At 39.6% G+C, this 18,089-nt stretch overlaps 1 protein-coding gene across 7 annotated transcripts in view; it reads right to left on the reverse strand.

The window, feature by feature from the left end:
* Positions 1–18,089, reverse strand: part of MEIS1 (Meis homeobox 1) — a 137,705-nt gene that overhangs the window by 113,934 nt on the left and 5,682 nt on the right. For all 7 annotated transcript variants that reach the window (XM_063648651.1, XM_054475606.2, XM_054475607.2 and 4 more), the window contains exons 5-6: positions 17,369–17,419; positions 15,786–15,932 (exon numbers count right to left, since the gene is read on the reverse strand). In XM_063648651.1, the coding sequence (XP_063504721.1) occupies positions 15,786–15,932; positions 17,369–17,419 (198 nt within the window). The remainder of the gene's footprint in view (positions 1–15,785; positions 15,933–17,368; positions 17,420–18,089) is intronic.

Genomic DNA, 18,089 nt, shown 5'->3' on the forward strand with positions numbered 1-18,089 from the left:
TGTAGCATAACAGTCAAAAGAAAGAAAATTTAAAGCTAGACAGAGTCCTGTTTGAAACTTGATTGGGCCACTTACATGGTCTTAAATAAGTCATAACCTCTTGAAACCTTAATGTCCTCTTCTGTAAATGGGGATAAAAAGTACTCCCTTGCAGACATAACATATGTAAATTGTCAAGCATGCAGCAAGCACTCAATAAATGGCAGCTTCTATAGTTCTTAATGTAACAACATAAGTTGACCTAAGCCAACCCTGGGATATCTACATACAGGTGTATTCAGTGTACAGACCTTCTGGAAAGAATGGTTAACCTGAGCTGGCTTCGTGCACAGCTTGGTATGCTTTGTGCTATCTCCCAGTTGCTGTGTGCTCAGGGAATGCAAACTGATCTTATTTTCACCTTGGAATAACACAATTTTTACAGGTGGTTTGCTCCTCCCCACCTCGTCAAGTTTAATTCAATACCTAATACTTACAAATCACTTTACAGTATACAAAGCATCTTGACACATCTTCCTAGTCGGCCATTCACCACATCAGTATGATGCCAGAATCATTTTTTTTGAACCAAAAATAGAGTTTTTTTTTTTTCCTTCAAAACTTCTACACTACTGGTCCCATTCAAAAAAGTGGATAATTGAGAGTCTGATGATCTTTACTGTGAAGGGGTCAGTTAGCAGCTATGTAGAAATTGATGAAATAATCAGTGTTCAAAATTCGAAGTCAGTCTGCACCTATCAATAGGCGGCTTTCTCTTTGGGGAGGTACATTTACTCTCTCAAATCACCAGAGTCTCTTTAGTAAGTGATCTCTAGTGGCCTGAAAGAGCTGGCTTGTCTCCAAAAGTGAACAATTTATTATCTCCAGGTGAGGACCGTCTCCAGGTCCGCATGGGGAAGGCACCAGTGTGCATGGTACTCAGGCATACACATGCACATTCACACTGGCAGGCTTGCCCATGTCCGTATGTACATGCCCATGTGCACATCTGTGCTCTTCCATGAAGCACAGTGAATGGGATCACTGTATGTCAGCATCCCACACTGTCGGGGGGGGGGGCGCATCTAATTAGCCCGGTTCCCCTTGACTTTTCCCCTCTGTCTAAACAGTGTTTTTCAGGATCCTTAAAGGTGCATGACTTCAGCAAATATCATTTCTTATAAACTCCTCAATCAATGATATCATCTGAGGAAAGGGATCAGAGAGAGATCCATATGCAGAGAAATGAGGAGAAGAGAAGGGACACAGGAGCTGCTGTGAGAAACAATACACATTTACCTGTGTGTACCTGAAGCCGGGGAATGGGGATGCTGAGAAGGCTTTTTATGTCTGAGTATTTAAAGTCTTGTCATGCTGAAACTCCTATTGAAATGCTTGGTGGCTCACATTTTTATCTGTTTGATAACCAAAACATACCATATAGTCATTCAACCCACTCAACTACCATGTATTGAGCACCTATAATTTGCTAGAGCCCTAGATACAGCCTGCTCCTCTCAAAACATACTCCCTTGGGGCTACATCTACTCAACTTCAAATTCAGGTAATTCTAGAAAAAAAGTTATGTGGATTTCTAAAAAAAAAAAAAAAAAAAAAAAAAAAAAAAACCCTAGAAATCACTAAGCAAAATTCATTTAACCACAACAAGTTTAGGCAGTATGTTTTGTTTTGCCTTTTTTTTCTTTTTAACACAGAAAAACTGCTCTTACCTTTTGAGCATTTAGATGTTTTGAAATGCCATAAACATTCACAAATGAATATTTCACTGTGCACACATGCTGTGGATTCAGGGGCCACATTAAAGTGTTGTGAGGAATGATATGGATGTGAAATAGCATGCTTTAGAGAAACCTTTTCTAAGTCCACACTATGCCCTGCTGAAAAGTGGATAAAATGCAGAGAGGCAATTGCTGGTTCTGGGAAAAGAGTGGTAGGTGCCTGAGGCACTCCCTGATGGAGGCCCACACTCACCTTTGGCAGAGAGGCCAACTTTTTAAAAGGCTACCTCCCTCACACACTTTATCCACTTTCTCCACCAACTCTCCTTTTGCTCATTTCTTTCTCTGCCCCCTCCCTCACTCGCTTACCTTTGCCAAGTCTGTAAGCCCTGCCAGGGTTCTTGTTGAGCCCTTTTTTAATGCTGTGATACAATGTGCTTATGACTCCACTTAATAGAGGCCTGAAGGGTAATTCTGGTGACTCAGGGCAGATGGTAAATTAGCGGTAAAACAATGGAAATCCAGCATCCCTCTTCAGAATCTGTGGCTTTCACCAACACACCACACTGCCTCTTCTCACAGTTCCAGCCCTGTCATATCTGCCATTGTGAACTTTTAATCTAGAAATGCATCCTTGTTATGTAATCATCTCTTACATCTTGCACTCACTACATTGGTGCCAGTCAGTATTTTTACACGCAGCATAAGTGTGTACACTTCAGCATCAAATGAGGCAGATTTCTAAGACCTTAACAGCTAAGCAACTCTGGTGAATTGCTTGCAAATAAACATGTGTGTGTGTGTGTGTGTGTGTGTGTGTGTGTATAAAAATCATATGATAGTCGCTGTGGGTAGTTTGTATAGGTAGACATAGCATCTGTTAAATAGAGTTCCATATTTCCCAGTTCTCACATACCACAAATAAAACCTACAAAAATGATAATTTTTCAAACATTGAATCCTCTATCTCTGTGTAATGAGGCATGTAGAGAGGAGGAAAAGAATTTTTGTGCTTTCTTGCCTTTGGTGAAAATTCTCCAAGGAGTAATTTCATCTTTAAATGAAAAGTTTTCTACCAGGTGATTCTTCAAGCTTCAGAAATCACTAAAGCCTGGGTTCAGACATGAGTGTGCACATGGGTTCACACGCACACACCGCAACACACACCTATCACGTACGTAAGGCATAAGGCAAAAGAATGTTAAAAAATGAATCTAATGGTTTTTAAATTACATTGTAACGGAATTTAAAGCAGCCTGGCTGTAAGATATATTTTTAAAATCTGCTCTCCCTTAAAGATTTTGCCCACTGTCCTGTAATCAGCATGCTTCATTCTCCTCTCAATACTCAGGCGCTGGGCTGCTGTGGCAGGCAGTGAGGGTGGGGACCTTAGGAAGCCAGGACTGAATCCACAGAACACTTTCCCAATGCTGCTTAAAACCCTAGTTTTCAACAGCCTGGTGTCTTTTAGGTCTCCACTCTAACATTTTCAGGAATTTATTAACCTGCACAGTTGAATTAATTTACCCAATAAATTACAAGTGAATCAACTATGCTAAGCAAAGGTCTACAGATGTAAAACAACACTCAGAATATTCCAAAGGCTTTCCTGATGAAATCAAGACAGCACTGATACTTTTTGCCCAATTCTTTAACTTTGACAATCAATGCTAACATCATCCCATGGTAACCCTACTGTGGTCTAAGAAGATAATATAGATTTCTTCATGTGGTACATTCAGACAAATTACAAAGAAAAGGAATAATTACAACCAAAGGGCAATTGACCAGAAAGGACAATCAGTTTCACCAAAGTCTCAAAACTGGTAAGTAATAGAAATTATTCAAGTGCCCTGAATGTTCAAATTCTACTTAGCAGTTTCTTGTAGAGAAAAATCTTAAGAAGAGAGAAGATAAAGCCTCAATACGCTAAAATTCTTAGTAAAAGTATCTATGTTTTGATAACCTTTTCTTTTTCTATGCCATTGTATTTAACTGGCATGCTATTAATAAAAATAAATTCTTATATTTACTGACTTTAATGACCCTAGGTGCTTCTTGAAATCATGCCTATAAATTGTAGTTCATAGAGCTAAATGTTTGACTGAAAAAAACCCCTAATCCACTGATACCACTATATTTCCAAAAAAGTATACCTAAATACTTCAAACCATTTTATTCATTTATCTTTTGAGAGTTTTCTGCTGAACTTTGATCATTTTCTATTATTTCTACTTAGCAGTGGGAGAAGAATCAGTAAATTACATGCCAGTATACCTGATGTTATAAAATCCTCTTTATAAGATTGTTTGCTTCCCAGTGTTTTATTTTACATTCGTAACTTAGTATCAGTGCTCCTTGTTCTGCAAACAAATTAAGATAAAATAAACTTAAAAGTGTTTTATATAAAACAACTTCAAACCACAAACTTTCTAGGCAAGGCTCCTAGCAAAAAAAATAAAAAAATGAAAAATCCAACAATGCAGAAAACATTGTATAATGAGTAAAAGTAGACAATAATATCCTGAAAGCAACAAGACCTCAGCATGAAGTATTTGTATTCAGAAATGTGGGGAAAAAGTACTTAGCACAGGGTCCTTACGTAACTATTATTTGAATTTTACCCTAGGAGTGAGTCTGCAGTGATTCACTATACTATCTCAGCAACATATCTGAGTTCAGTCTCCTTTTACACTATGCTGAAATCAGAATAAAAATGACCCCTCATAATAAGAATTAAGATATTTTTCTTAAACTCTACGATTATAAAATACTCTATAAAACAACATCCCCATCAACCAGCACCCAATCCTTCCTCCATAAACCCAATTCCTGTTACTGAAGGTTAGGCAGAATACAAGCAAGAAGATAAAATATAATGTAATGAAGTGCTTATTGGGGATTTACTACTCTAAATGTTTTAGATGCATTTTTATTTAGTTCTTACAGGAACTCAATAAAGTGGGTACTGTTACTATCCCCATTTTACAGGTTATTAAACTAAGGCCCGTCAAGGTGCAGTGACTTGCCCTCTCACAGCAAAGTCTAGATTCAAATATAAGTGCTCTGGCTCTAAATTGTATATAGTTCATTAGAACACCACCTTCCTGAAAGGATGTGTAACCAAAAATGACAAGCAGTACACTTAACTGTTTAGTCTCAAGTGTTTCTGAAGTTTTCTCTTTTCTACTTCTAAACTCTCGAGCCAGAGAACACACAATTGAGACATAAGAACAAAAAAAAAATTCAGCCAAGATATAGTCTTGTTTTATTCTACTACCTCATAGCATTATACCTTGAATAAAAGAATCATAGAAATTTATATTTACCACTGATTTCCATTAATAATTATTAATAGGGTATTTTTTAATTTCCCTATGGTTTCTTTAGAAGCACTTCTGATTTTTTATATTTTTTACATTTTGTGTTTTAAGTGTCTGTCATTACTCAAGAATGTCTGCATCTTTAAGCCCACTGACAATGTTAAATTTGGAGGTTGGGAAAAGATTATTCCCTTCCTTCATTATTTATCTTGGGTAAAATCATCAGTGAGGCCTTTCTCAAAGCATCTTGAGATTTAATTTGAGTTTCTGGTTCCTACAACGGTCAAGTTTTCTGTATTTCAAGATACTTAACTAACAGATCAGCCAAAGCAACTGTGAATTCCAGAATTAGGATGCAGAGTTGCACTGTGCACTTTTTAAGGAATTCCAGTTAATCAGAATGTCATTCTTCAGCCACACCCAAGGCTATTATTCTAGAGACTATTCATACTATTTAACAGTTACAGAGTATCTGGAATATTGAAAGTATACCATGAGCAAAGAAAAGCCCCATAATTGATTTGTCAATGTTTTGTTCTCCTATTTTTCTATTGGCATGTTCTTTACATGCCCTCAAAAAATATTAAACACTCAAACAATTCACTATTAGGATGGCAAGCAAACCTTTAGAATGTCGCAACAGTAGAGTGAAGAACAATGCACCTAATTGAAATGGCAGGGTAATTTGGAAAATAAAATTGAGTTGCTGCAAATTCCAAATTCCAGAATAAAAATGTTTATACTCACTTAAATGCAGATTGTTACTCCCTTTGAATAATTATTAGAGTAAAAAAATTGAACACCAACAATACACTTCATATGCACAGAACAAGCATATTCTACATCTCTCTGTTATTTTGTGTAAAGTACGGGACATAATAACTCAGATGTTTTTCTTGCTTATTTTGTTATTAAACACAGCTCTTAACATCCCAAAATATAATGAAACAATAGGCCAAGCCACCAAATACACAAACAGTGCTACAAACTTTATGAACAACATTCTTCAGAAAATTTTGGAACACATTAAGGACAGGGAAAGCAGGCTGAAAGAAAGGAAGGGGGTTAAATAATTCTGCAACTGAATATCTTTCTTTTCTTGAACATATTAATTTATCATCAAGATCAATTCCAAATGTAAAATTCCTGTTTCTCTTTGTTAGAAGCCAGAGCCAAGAAAGCTATGACAATTAAAATGGAAATGGCAAACTACATTTGCATCTGGAGCTATGAAATATAAACATGTAATGACTCTATAAGAGATAATATTTACCTGTAGTCTGAGGGTAATCCTTATTATGTACTTAGGGCTATACCACATTGGCAGAGATGCCACCCTTATCTCATGAAGATGAATTCCATATGCTCTGTAGAGTTATAGTATAATTCCCATAAATAATGTATATGATAGAATGTAAATAAATAATACATTTATATGTTCAAGAGTGAAGGGCAGGGTGGTTACTCCTGACACTACATCTCTTAGGAAGGAACAACTTTAAATAAAAGTAATGTTCAATGGTGATTTATCACAAATTTTTTACACTAAAATATTCTCAAGCGTGGATTATAAAACAACTCCAGATCTGGTGGGAACTTTCAAGTAAATGTTGCAACTAAACCCAAAATGCCTAATTAATTGTACTGCTAAGGTTTCTGTTCTGATTGTAGCATAATAGCAAATAGCATTTTACCTATTTGCTGCTATTTCAAGTTTTCTATATATATATTGGCTGGATTTTATGATCAATGAAATGTGTAGGTTTAAAATGTCATATATGAGTTTCTGTATGAAACACAGAGCTTTTTTTTCCTTCAGGAAGAAAAATTTTAATATTGCAGTAAATATATAGGAAGGCTATATATTGAAAAGTATCCAAAAAGAGCCCACCTGCACTAGCTAGTTTGCCAAGACTTTGTATGTAAAAATTGTTCCTCCACCTCTCTAAAGTATCTCCATTTTGAAGCTCTGTAGACAAACACTCCACTTCACATAAATAGCGTAAGTATGCCTTTAGAATTTCAGACATTATACATCATTTAGTTTGAAATTAAGTTTTCAAATTGCTAAGGAATGATCTCTGAATAACAGAAAACACTATAGGTCACAGTTAATTATAGCTTGTCTATCAAATTAAGTTAATATTCGAGAACACATCCAAATAGTTTTGGAGACATTAAAAGGAGGTTTATTGTCAAAGAAATTCTTATTCATTCAGCTTCTAATATTTTTAAAAGAAGAGAAATAAGCCTTTTACAAGTTGAGATGGGATAAGGAAACTCTGGGTGTACAGTCAAATTGCTCTCTTCATTGTCCTTTTGATGGCTATGTCAATTTCATTATAAACTTCATTTTCCAGAGTTTCATAATAGTCATAAACACACTTTACTTTAAAGAGTTTCTATGGGACGTAATATGAATGCAAATTCAGAATAAAATGCAAATTATGGAGCTCTGGGACCAAATATGGACAATCAGTTAGGAATACAGTTGCTGAAAATAAAGATTTAGGCTTTTAGAGGAAGAATACAAAGGGGCTAATATTAATCTTTATACCAAGTGTTCACAGCTCTAGAGAAGACAAATAAGAATCATAGTTTTCAGTTTTTCACCTAATTGTAAAGCACAAGTTGGGAATATTTGATGACTTTGGCCTCTATTCATTCCTGTTTTGAAGTGAGTAACATTCTTCATTTTCTCACAAAAACAAACCCACATATGGATAATAACCCACAAGGCACTACAATAGGAAAATGAGACCTAGCAAACTAGCTCAAGTTCAAATCTCAGGCATAGAAGGTTTCCAAAGGGCAGAAAAAAAGTGATCAGAAAAAGAGAGAGATATAGTTCTATCTTGCTAAATAAAAACCAACAACCCAGAAATTTAAAATTAATCGATAATAAACATGCTACCATATTGTAAAATGTAAGGAAAATTCTATAGAAATGGAAATTCACAAGCAACAATTCATTCTAAGCTAGCTTATGTGGTCAGGTATTGATACTAGAACGTTGTCATATATTGATATTAGAGTAATTCTAATATCACTCAAAAATGTTATTTACTGATATCTTCTAAATGAGTTAAAATAATGTATATTTAAGTCCATTGTAAAATGTAAGACTTTGTATTTGGTTAAAATGTAAAAGCAGCAGCACAACTATAACAGTTGCTAACATTTGTTAAACTCATAAGGTTGTGGTCATTTTTAAAGTTTCACTTAGTAAGCTTATTGATAATAATAGGCATTTTATCTTTTTTGAATAATATGATTTCATTTAAGGATTTTTTGGTCTTGTTTTTGAGACAGGTTCTTGTTATATTGCCCAAGCTGGCAACTCCTCAGCTCAAGTGATCCTCCTGCCTCAGCCTCTGGATTAGCTGAGACTATAGGTGCATGCCAGGATTTTATTTGAGTTTTTTAAAGAACCAAAACATTACACACTCAAGGTTCTTTACTTTGTGAGTATAAATTCTATTAATTGTAAATGGAATTATGAAGTACAAGGGAAGAATCCATTGTAGAAATGTATTTTTGAGAATTACAAATAAGGTAAAACTTCTTTGCTCAACTTATTTGTCCTCCATTAGTGTATGCCATATAAATTGGTCCATATGTCATGGAAAAACCATAATATGGTTACTTTATATCTTAAAACAGATATAGCTATAATTTGTGTCAATTTAATTATAAACTTCAATTGTATTGATATACAGCTATACAGCTCCAGCTGTAATTTGTATTTGATTGTATATACTCATGACACCAATAAACAACAGGTGTATAATTCAATATGTGTACAAATAAGCATTTTTTTCCATCAGAGAATCAACCCTTGATAGTATGTTTTAGTCAGTTTTAGAAACTCTGAACCAAGAAGTCAAGAATATAAAATAATTTTAAAATATTTGCACTCTTGTATTTTCCTTTAACAAGAACATATTTTCTAGATTAAGAAATGCTATTTGGCAAAAGAGTGTTTAAAGAAAGTCTAGTAAAATGTTGCCAATTGCTTTAATTCTGTGCACTTGAATGCATTACATTGATTATAATTGGATTCTAGTGACAAATATTTAAGTGAATATATTCTCACTTATTTCACATAGTATCCTTTATACCATTTATTCAAATGTCCAATTTACAAGTGTAGGGATTCCAGCAATTGGCCAATGTAGGTATACTTCCTGGAGAGCCTGTTTAAGACTCCAAAAAGCTTCTCTAAATTCCTATATTCCTGAAATCATGGCATGTTAAATTAAAGATACAGTGAAGATGTTCTTTTATCTTTTACACTACATGGACACACTCATTTGCTTGAACTTTTCAAAACTGATTTTAGACACCCATGGTTTATTCGTATACGTTAAGGATAGCAAAATATTCAAAATTCTACAGGATGCCAAAAATCAAATTTTGTAATTATTATTAAAACTTAAATTGGGAGACTGTATTTTATATGTTTTAGCCCAGAACTTTTTATACAGGTATTACATTCTGATATTTCCTGCTTAGTAAGAAGAGCAAGCCCAACGGGATTTAGAGCGGTGTTGTTTTACTTCGGATTTGGAAAATCTTTAAATCTATAATAACATCTGCACAACTGTCAGATAAACTGTGTCACATGCATTCTATTTTTATTTCTTTATTTGTAAAAGAATACTTTCCCATAATTTTTATTTAATTCTTAAATATTAAATTTTTTTGCACTCAGGAGAAATGGCAAAAAATTTTGTTTTGATTATGTCATAAATTAAAGTAGTACTTTGATTCAAATATGACAGATATCATAATCCACAAAAGGCCATTGTAAAATGCTACAGTTGCAAACATTTAAGACTGTATAACAAAAATGACTGAGAACTGTATCAGTTTACTATCCTTCAACTATTTCCCTGACAGTGGAGTCAAATAATTTTGAATTATAGACCTTCTTACAGGAAGTCTTATTTCATGTTCATTTTTTGATCATTTCCCTGATAGTCCCTACAGCAATTTGGCTGTATGCCGACTTTCCTTTAAAAGTTTTTGTATACATACTTGGGTTGTGTTTGATGATTAAATGATCATTTATTAAAACTTCAGCATTTCACATTTGTTTGACATATTTATGTTTCATAAGAAAATATTGTTGTTGCAATGGAAAGCATAACATTACCAATACGAGAATACTTCATTTAAATTCATGTTGACAGTATTTTCATTTATGGCAAGTGTCTTAATATAATTTGTTATGCATTCTTCACAGTTTCTCCAACTCCACCTGTGAGGTACGCTAGGGAAGGTAAGCTAGTTTTAGGACAGTAGGCCTCATGGTAATACTTTAGTCTATCTACTTGGCCTTAATAAACATAAGTTTCTACTGTGGGAGCACAAATAATCTTTGTTTTTTAAGAGTATAGAATTTTACTGGATTTTTTTTTCTTGTCACCCAGCCACAGCTGTCTTTTAAATCTTTTGGGACTATGACAAACGTTTAAAAATTCAAACGTGAGTGTTTGAAAACATAGTGATTTAAAATTTATATATTTTCAAAGTTGGACAATTCTAGCATGATATTTCAGTTACTTTTTTGAAAGCCCGGCCCACATTTTAATACATTTTTCTCCCTTCTCTTCTCTTCTTCCTCTATTATTTAAGATTCTCCATGTTTTCTAATACAAGTCTCTAAGTTAGGACCAATAGCTATATAAAACAACTACTCTATATATTTCAGAATGGTGAGCAATGGAGTCATTCTGGTGGGAGAAGAATTGCTATTTCAATGACCTACTGCCATGGAGCTAGTTAAATCACTGAACAATAGTTACTGTTATGAGGCTTTACTTTGTACAAAGTAGCATTAGTATCATTGCTTTCCATTATTCATGCAACTTGCACTGGGGACTTCCACTGAGAGAGAGATGGAAAGAGAAAGAGAGAGACAGAGAGAGAGGGAAGCTATGCAAGGGATTTTTTGTAGTATTAGCATTTAGACTTAGAGACATTTACCAATGTAAGTGATCTCAACCTATCTGCATGTATGCTGTACATTTTTCCCCTTGTTTTTTCTAGAATGTTTTAAAAGTGTCCCTATTAAGAATCAATACATCCCTACTCTGAAACTCACACATAAATACACACTAAAAGCCAATCAGAAGGTAACAATAAAAATATACCCAGTAAACAACTAACTTTTAATTCAAAGGGTGCTATGTAATAAAGGGCCTAGAATGAACACCCCAATTAGCCAGTGTAGTGACAAGCAGTCAACACCTTATTATTTAATCATTAAAGAGAATCTTGCCATAATTTCCATTTGACATATATTTTAAAAGGAATTAAGACTATATCACATGACCCACAACACAATCAAATGTAAAGTTAGGTGATGCTAAGACTTTATCACTTGCAAGTCCTGTGGACTGAGAGGTTTCAGGATTAAGGCATTAAGTGGGAACCTACGAAGAATTTATAATTTAAATAAGACGTATCCAAATGGAAGCATTTAAAAACAAACTACCGGACAAAGGGACCATTTTTCTGCTCCCACTGTTTGTGTCCACTTTTCTTATTGGATGACAAGGAATTGCGGACATTTCTAGTATTTGTAAATATTCGCTGGCCCTATCTATTTGCTTCTAAAGCAGCAGATCCAATCCATGCAGGACATTAGGTTGTTTCTTGCCCTCCCTGCCTCATCCCTGAGTGTGACACCTCCCTTAAAGAGAAAGCTTAAATCTCCCTTGCAAGAATTTCCCCCGCATCTTCGGAGGGGGGCGTTATCTGTCAAGTTCTACCTCAGTTTTAAGGATTTTAAGCCAAACTCTGCTTCAGAAACAACATTGTGAACTTTTGAAATAAAACAATCGCCATCAGGGTTCCCAGGCCCACTTGGGAACCAAAGCGCACTGGGCCCGGCCTGCCCCAGATCCCAGAGGCCTGGCGGCCCTGCGCTCTCCAGTCTGGGCTGCACAGCCCCGGCGGCTGTCCCCCGGGAGCTCGGCAGCACTTGGCATTTAACCTGCCTGGCGAGCGTGGCTCTCTGGTTCCATATCTGCAAGCCATATTACTTCTCCCCAGACGTCAGAGACAAATCTGGATTAACATGCAACAGGGCGTCCTGTGCAGCCCGACAGCCTTCGCCCAGGAGCTGCTAAATGCAGATTCAGACGAGGACCCCCCGGAGAGCTGCTGTTGAATAAAAACTGTAATCCAAAGGGACCATTTCTCTGCCTCCCGCTGCTTATGGGAAGAGCCAGGGCCACCGCTGAGGCCCGAGCACGGACCTAGCTAATCTCGGCTCGCTACCGGCAGGCGTGGCCACTCTAGGAGGCGGCCCTGGGGGCCTAGAGACTCTGCTCCGCTCTCCCCTCTCTCCCAACGCGTTCTTGGAGTGGAAAATGCTTAGATTCAAGGAGTGGCGCGCAAGAAAAGCGGTCTAGGAAGGAAGCCGACTGCTCCTTCCTGGAGTGCGGCCTGAAGTCTAGCAACTGGGTGGCCAGGCCTCGAGCCTCCTAACCCCTCTTGGCGCCCCCTAATCCACCCAAGGTCCCCTAGAACACGCGCGCCGCCTCTGGTCGAACCCGCATCGTTCTCTGAAGCCAAACAGGCTCAACCCTCGCCTCGACGCCTAGCACCATGGCCCCCTCTCCCTCTGCTCTGGGGTCGCAGCTGGGACCTCGCCCCACGCTGAGGCCGGGAAGCCCCTGGCGCCCCTCGCTTCCCCCAGCCTCGGGGAGCCCGGAACATCCAAGCCGAGCCGAGAGCGCGGCGGTCAGGAGAGGGCGCCCAGGAGGCTTGCGCCCGCCAAGGTGGCTCTCTCCGGCAGGGACCTCCAGGCGGCCCCGAAGACTGGGAGTGGGGGAAGGAACCTGACTCTGGGGAAGAACGGGATTACAGCTTCTACTGGTGTCTTAATCCTATTTAAAAAATAAATAAATAAATAAATAAATAGGAAAAAGAGAAGAAAGGAAAGGAACGGAAAGGACCGGACTGAACTAACGCTACAAGGTCAAGTGGATTTCCGCCGACTTAGCCCTCAGGGATACCGCCTAATATCAAAGTCGTCGATCCCAGGTCCCCGCGCGGGTGGCAGTCTTCGCGCCCTCCGAGGAAAAAAAGTAAAATAAAATAAATCGTGCCGCCAACGGGCCCTAGAGACAGAGGAGTTAATGAGCTAACAAGGCCCAGCGTTCTCATAGCACGAGAAGCGTCCAGTCCCGGAGCGCACCCTCAAACTGGAGCGCACCCGGAGCGGAGGCTCAAACTGGCTGGGCTGCATTCGCAGACAGGTGGAGAGGCCATCCTTCCTGCCCGGCCCCCAGGACGCCGCACTAGAGGTTCAGCGCCCTGGAGGGACAGGCCAGCAGCCTCCAGACAGGAGAACTGCCCCCCACCAGGCGTCCTGGTGCTTCATTCGTCGCGCCTCAGCTCCCCAGGGCAGTGGAGCCCACCGGCGTCCGTGGCACTGTACCGCATGCGCCCAGCGCTTTGCGCTCCCCTCTCCAAACTGGACCTTGGGTTTGCTGTCCTCCGACCAGCTGAAACCTGGGTGAGCCCCAGGGGGTCACACAAGCGAGCCCAGGCGCATAGGCCAACAGCGCCACGAGCTTAGCCAAAGCTTCGAAGCCCACTCTTAACCAGTGGGGACCAGAAGTCAGATTCTCATTTTAGAGGTAGAAGACAATAAAATGCGAAGTTTTATCCGATACAATTGCATACCAATCTTTGCATATCTTAAGGGAATTGGGTAACAAAGTTTAGGGAAGGAGAAGGGGGGAGCTCCATGATATTATATTAATTTTTGTATTCTCTCCCCCCTCCAAAAAATTCCCATAACTTTGGTCTTTTATCTTTGACTTTAATAAAATAATGATTCCTTGAGAAAATGGGGTATAAATCTTCATTTTGGAGGCAATTAAAGTGTTGATTTCATTCATGCCCCTAAGCGATTCTTGTAATTTGCTCAAATAGCTTTATGTACCCAGCACTCCGGAGCTTTTAGAATCCCATTTTCTAGTTAGGCTTGTTGGATTGCAATTTTTATTCCACAGCAGCTACTCGAGGGTTCCTCAGCAGAATCTGCACTCAACAGCTCCCGGGCGAGGGCTGGCGGGCTGAACCAGACGTGAGGCCCGGGCAGCCCGCGGGGGCCAAGGCTGGGAGCCGCCTGCAGTTTTCCCACCTCTGCGGGGCCGCACTGGGATTGCGCACGCTGCGTGTTCTGTGCACTCGTCTACACCGCTGAAAGTTTCCAACTCTCCAGATCACAGTGCGGACCCAGCGCATTGGCACTTTTAAATCTCTGCTCTGCCTGTTTCTCGCTCCCCATGGGCAAAAGAGGAATTCAGCCCGTGTCGCGGGGATTGCCCAGAGAAAATCAAGCTGAAAATGTATTTTAAGAGGATGATGTTGAGAGAAGAAAACCATAACATGACACTAAGAACCAGGCGTCAGGCGCTCGACAAGGACTGTACAAGACAGCCACTGGCCAACAGAGATCATGGCAGAGCTTGCAGAGTAGCTGGCCTTTGGCTTAACAAAGGCAGGCTGATCTCTTCTCCCAAGTCTGGACTCACGTGCCGAGTCAGAAAGAGAAACAACGCTGGGCCTTCACTTATATAGGGGGGAAGGGTGGGAGGGTGCAGGGCAGGCCAGCTACCCAAATCTCTAGACGCCTTGCAACAATTCGCAACAGAACTGTTCTGAGCCGTATTTCATCTCACTCACTCTACACGTTTTCACTTTCATTGCATTTTTGCAACTCCTTTGGACCAATCCAGAGATACAGTCACAGGAGAGAGAGAGGCACCCTGGGAGCAAACGGTGGTGTTGGGGTGACAGAGAGAGAGAAATCCCCACAGCAACTCCAAATAAAAGTCGTACCCACTTAGTAACGCATCGGAAGAAGGGCCTGGAGGGAGGACAGGAGAGGAGGGGGTGCAGCAAGCCAAGGCCCTCAGTTGAGAGCAAAGGCGATGCGAGGTCCCCCACCTTCCTTACCCAGGGAGCCGCCGGGGTGCCCCTGATGCTGACATGTCCACAAGCTGCCAACCCAGAGGGCCCAGAGCACATACCAGCTGGAGAATGAGTGGAAAGAAGGAGGAGAAAAGTCCATATTTATCTGTTTTTATAACCTCGGCCTGGTCTTATTTTTTCTATTAAGTACAATAAAATGGGCGAGCTTGCAGTGAACACCACACAAAGCAATGTTCAGTGAGGTCTAGAAGCGTTCGGCCGAGGAAAACTGACAAGACAGGCTAATGAACCGTACAGACAGGGAGAAAATAGCCAGCATTTGCTAGATTTCAAACCCTCACTGTCTCTCTTAGACCACCTATCTTGGATTTATTCCTAATAAAATAAGAAATAAGCAGACCCTACACTTTTCTTTTCTTGAAGATAGAAGGGGGAAAAATGCTCCGGAACAAAGCCCCTACAATCAGAGGCGGTCACTGGCAGTTAACACTCCCATTATTATAGAGGGTAAATAAAATAAAGACAAAAATTAAAAGCGACAAGAAACAGGTCAAGTTTGCTAGCAAAGCTTTTACAAGCTCATCTCTTCAGGTCGAATCCCAGAGCCAGCCTTAATGAAGCAATAATAGCCACATTATTCAAAAATTTTCATTTCGATGGAAATGTATCTAAAAGGGACTTAATCATATGCAAATAAGAAAAGGAGGTGGTAGTGACCCAGCAAGCAATATGCATACAGATTTTTTTTTTTTTCCCAGGGATGTTGAAATTGAAAAGCGCATACCTGGTCGGTTAGATTTGCTGATCTTGTTATATCTTCACTGTCTGATTTTGATCCTCCTTCTCTATCGTCTATCACCAAATCGATAGGCATTTTCCCTTTCAAACAGCTAATATACCGGTGGCAGAAATTGTCACATAATTCGTGTACCTACATTATGACAGAAATAAAAAAATGGGAATATAATCAGGAGTGCATAAATGACATTGACAAGTGCAATCCACCCCCCTTGTGAGATCCAAACTTCCAAATAGGGGAAACACAGGGCAATTGTCCTCCAGAGACCCCCAGACGCATCCAGAATTAGGAATAACTTTCTTTTCTTGCAAAATAGAGATATCCCAGAAAATTGACAGTGACAAGATGATTCACAGGCTACAACATATTCAACACCCGTGTTAAATTCATCTGCTCCTGGGGCTGTGGTCATTAGAGAGGTGACCTGCATAGGTGACATTTAAGGTAAACTATTTAACTTCATCCAGTGACTTTATCATAAATCCCTTTCCAATGTGTCTAAGAAAAAAATGTATATGTGTGTATATATGCACATATATATTCTCCAAAGAACCTGTACTGTGGTGGCATAGGATATATGCCTGACAACCCAAGTCCCTATTATATTTGTAATGAAGGTTTTTATCCCTAAGGGGCATATTTTAGAAAACTTTCTTTAAAAAAAAAAATGGAAGGAAATCAAGTTGCCAGTACTCCTGATATGGGAAAACATACAGCAACAAAACATATCAAATTGATTTTTTTTTTTTTTTTTTTTTTTTTACAAAAAGGAGAAGGAATGCCTCAAAATATTTAAGTGTAAGTGCAGAGGTTTCCTACAGGCCCCAGGCATCACTGACATGCAAAAATTCACAAGAAACCCCAGTGTGCTTACAATTTAATGTTAGTTTGAATTACAATGCATTAAGTTTTTATTGCTGAGATTTATAGAACAGCTAGCAAAATCATGTTATCCCATACCCTTTCTTGAGTGTGAAGGTGGAGTGTGTGCAGGATTCACAGATTCAAGAAATTGACACAACTATCAACTCTGCTTTGTCTCTGCAAAACGTTTAATGTGCCTCCCCACCACCTCCTCCAGACTCCTTCCCGCTCCTCCTCCTTCTCCCCTTCTGCCTCTCCCCTGTGTCTGATCTGCCCCTGCTCTCAAGACTGTCTTTCAGAAACTCAGTACAACTGAATAAAACTTTTTCTCCCTCAGAGGTAGCAAAGAAGAGGAGGAGGAGGGTAAGATGAGACAACAGAAGTATTAACTTGTGAAACAACCTCAGAGCAGCATTCTAAACATCAGCTGGGATGCACAGAATTGCAACTATTTACACAAAGCCAGCAAGTTATTAAGAATGAACACAAGGCTAGGGCGTTTGTGATCCCGGTTTTAGTGGCTGAAATTGTCATTAAACTGCGAAGAGAAATGGACGCTAAGATTGGCCTTGACACTAATTACCAGAAAGAAAGACATTTATGCAAATGTATCAGAAGGCTGAACTTCAGCCATTCTGAACCCTCCCCCCCCGTGTGTTTGGGGGTAAGGGGTAAGTAAAAGGAAAAGAGGCTAGAGAAATTACCTTCTCTAATTCCAACAGATGAAACCTTAATACTTGTATGGCTTGAATCATCTGCAAAGATACAAAAACAATAAGCACCCCATTGCTGGCTTGCAGAAAACTGGCTGTCACAGCTCTACCATCTCCAGCCCACCCCCTCCCACCAGTAAATAGAGTTATTTTGATTTATGGCAATAACACTAAAACTTAATAGCAGCAACTGGGTACCATCTAGAGGTTTATATTTCTTAAGGAGAAAAAACTAGCTAAAACAACAACAGAGCATCTAAGTAGGGATCATAAACACTCTCCTCCCCCGTGGCTCTCCCCTTTCTCAGTCCCACTGGCCCCACCCCACCCCAAAAGGGCCACAACACTGGACTACATGTGTCCTTGGAAGGAGTGGACAGAAAAATATTCCAAATGACCCTCAAACTGTGGCTTTTCCCATTGCAAAGTTTCTGCTGCCTTCCTTACACTTTTCAGACAAACTGGTTGTTTGGGGGCTCTTGTCCGGTGGCTGCCCTCGTGATGGGACTTAGAGGGCTGGGAAGTCCGCAAAGTTTAAGCACACACGCTGACAGGCCGGGAGATAAATCCCCGCGCTGATCAGAGCTGCGCAGCCCGGCTGTCATAAAAAAAAAAAAAGCTCGCGTTTCCCCGCGCCGGCTCGCCCGGCCCCTCTCGAGATGAATTTATTTCCCCGGGATCTTGTCCCGGACCAGTTGTCCGTGGACAGAAA

This window comes from Pongo pygmaeus, chromosome 12, assembly GCF_028885625.2.
Source record: "Pongo pygmaeus isolate AG05252 chromosome 12, NHGRI_mPonPyg2-v2.0_pri, whole genome shotgun sequence".
NCBI classification, from domain to species: domain Eukaryota; kingdom Metazoa; phylum Chordata; class Mammalia; order Primates; family Hominidae; genus Pongo; species Pongo pygmaeus.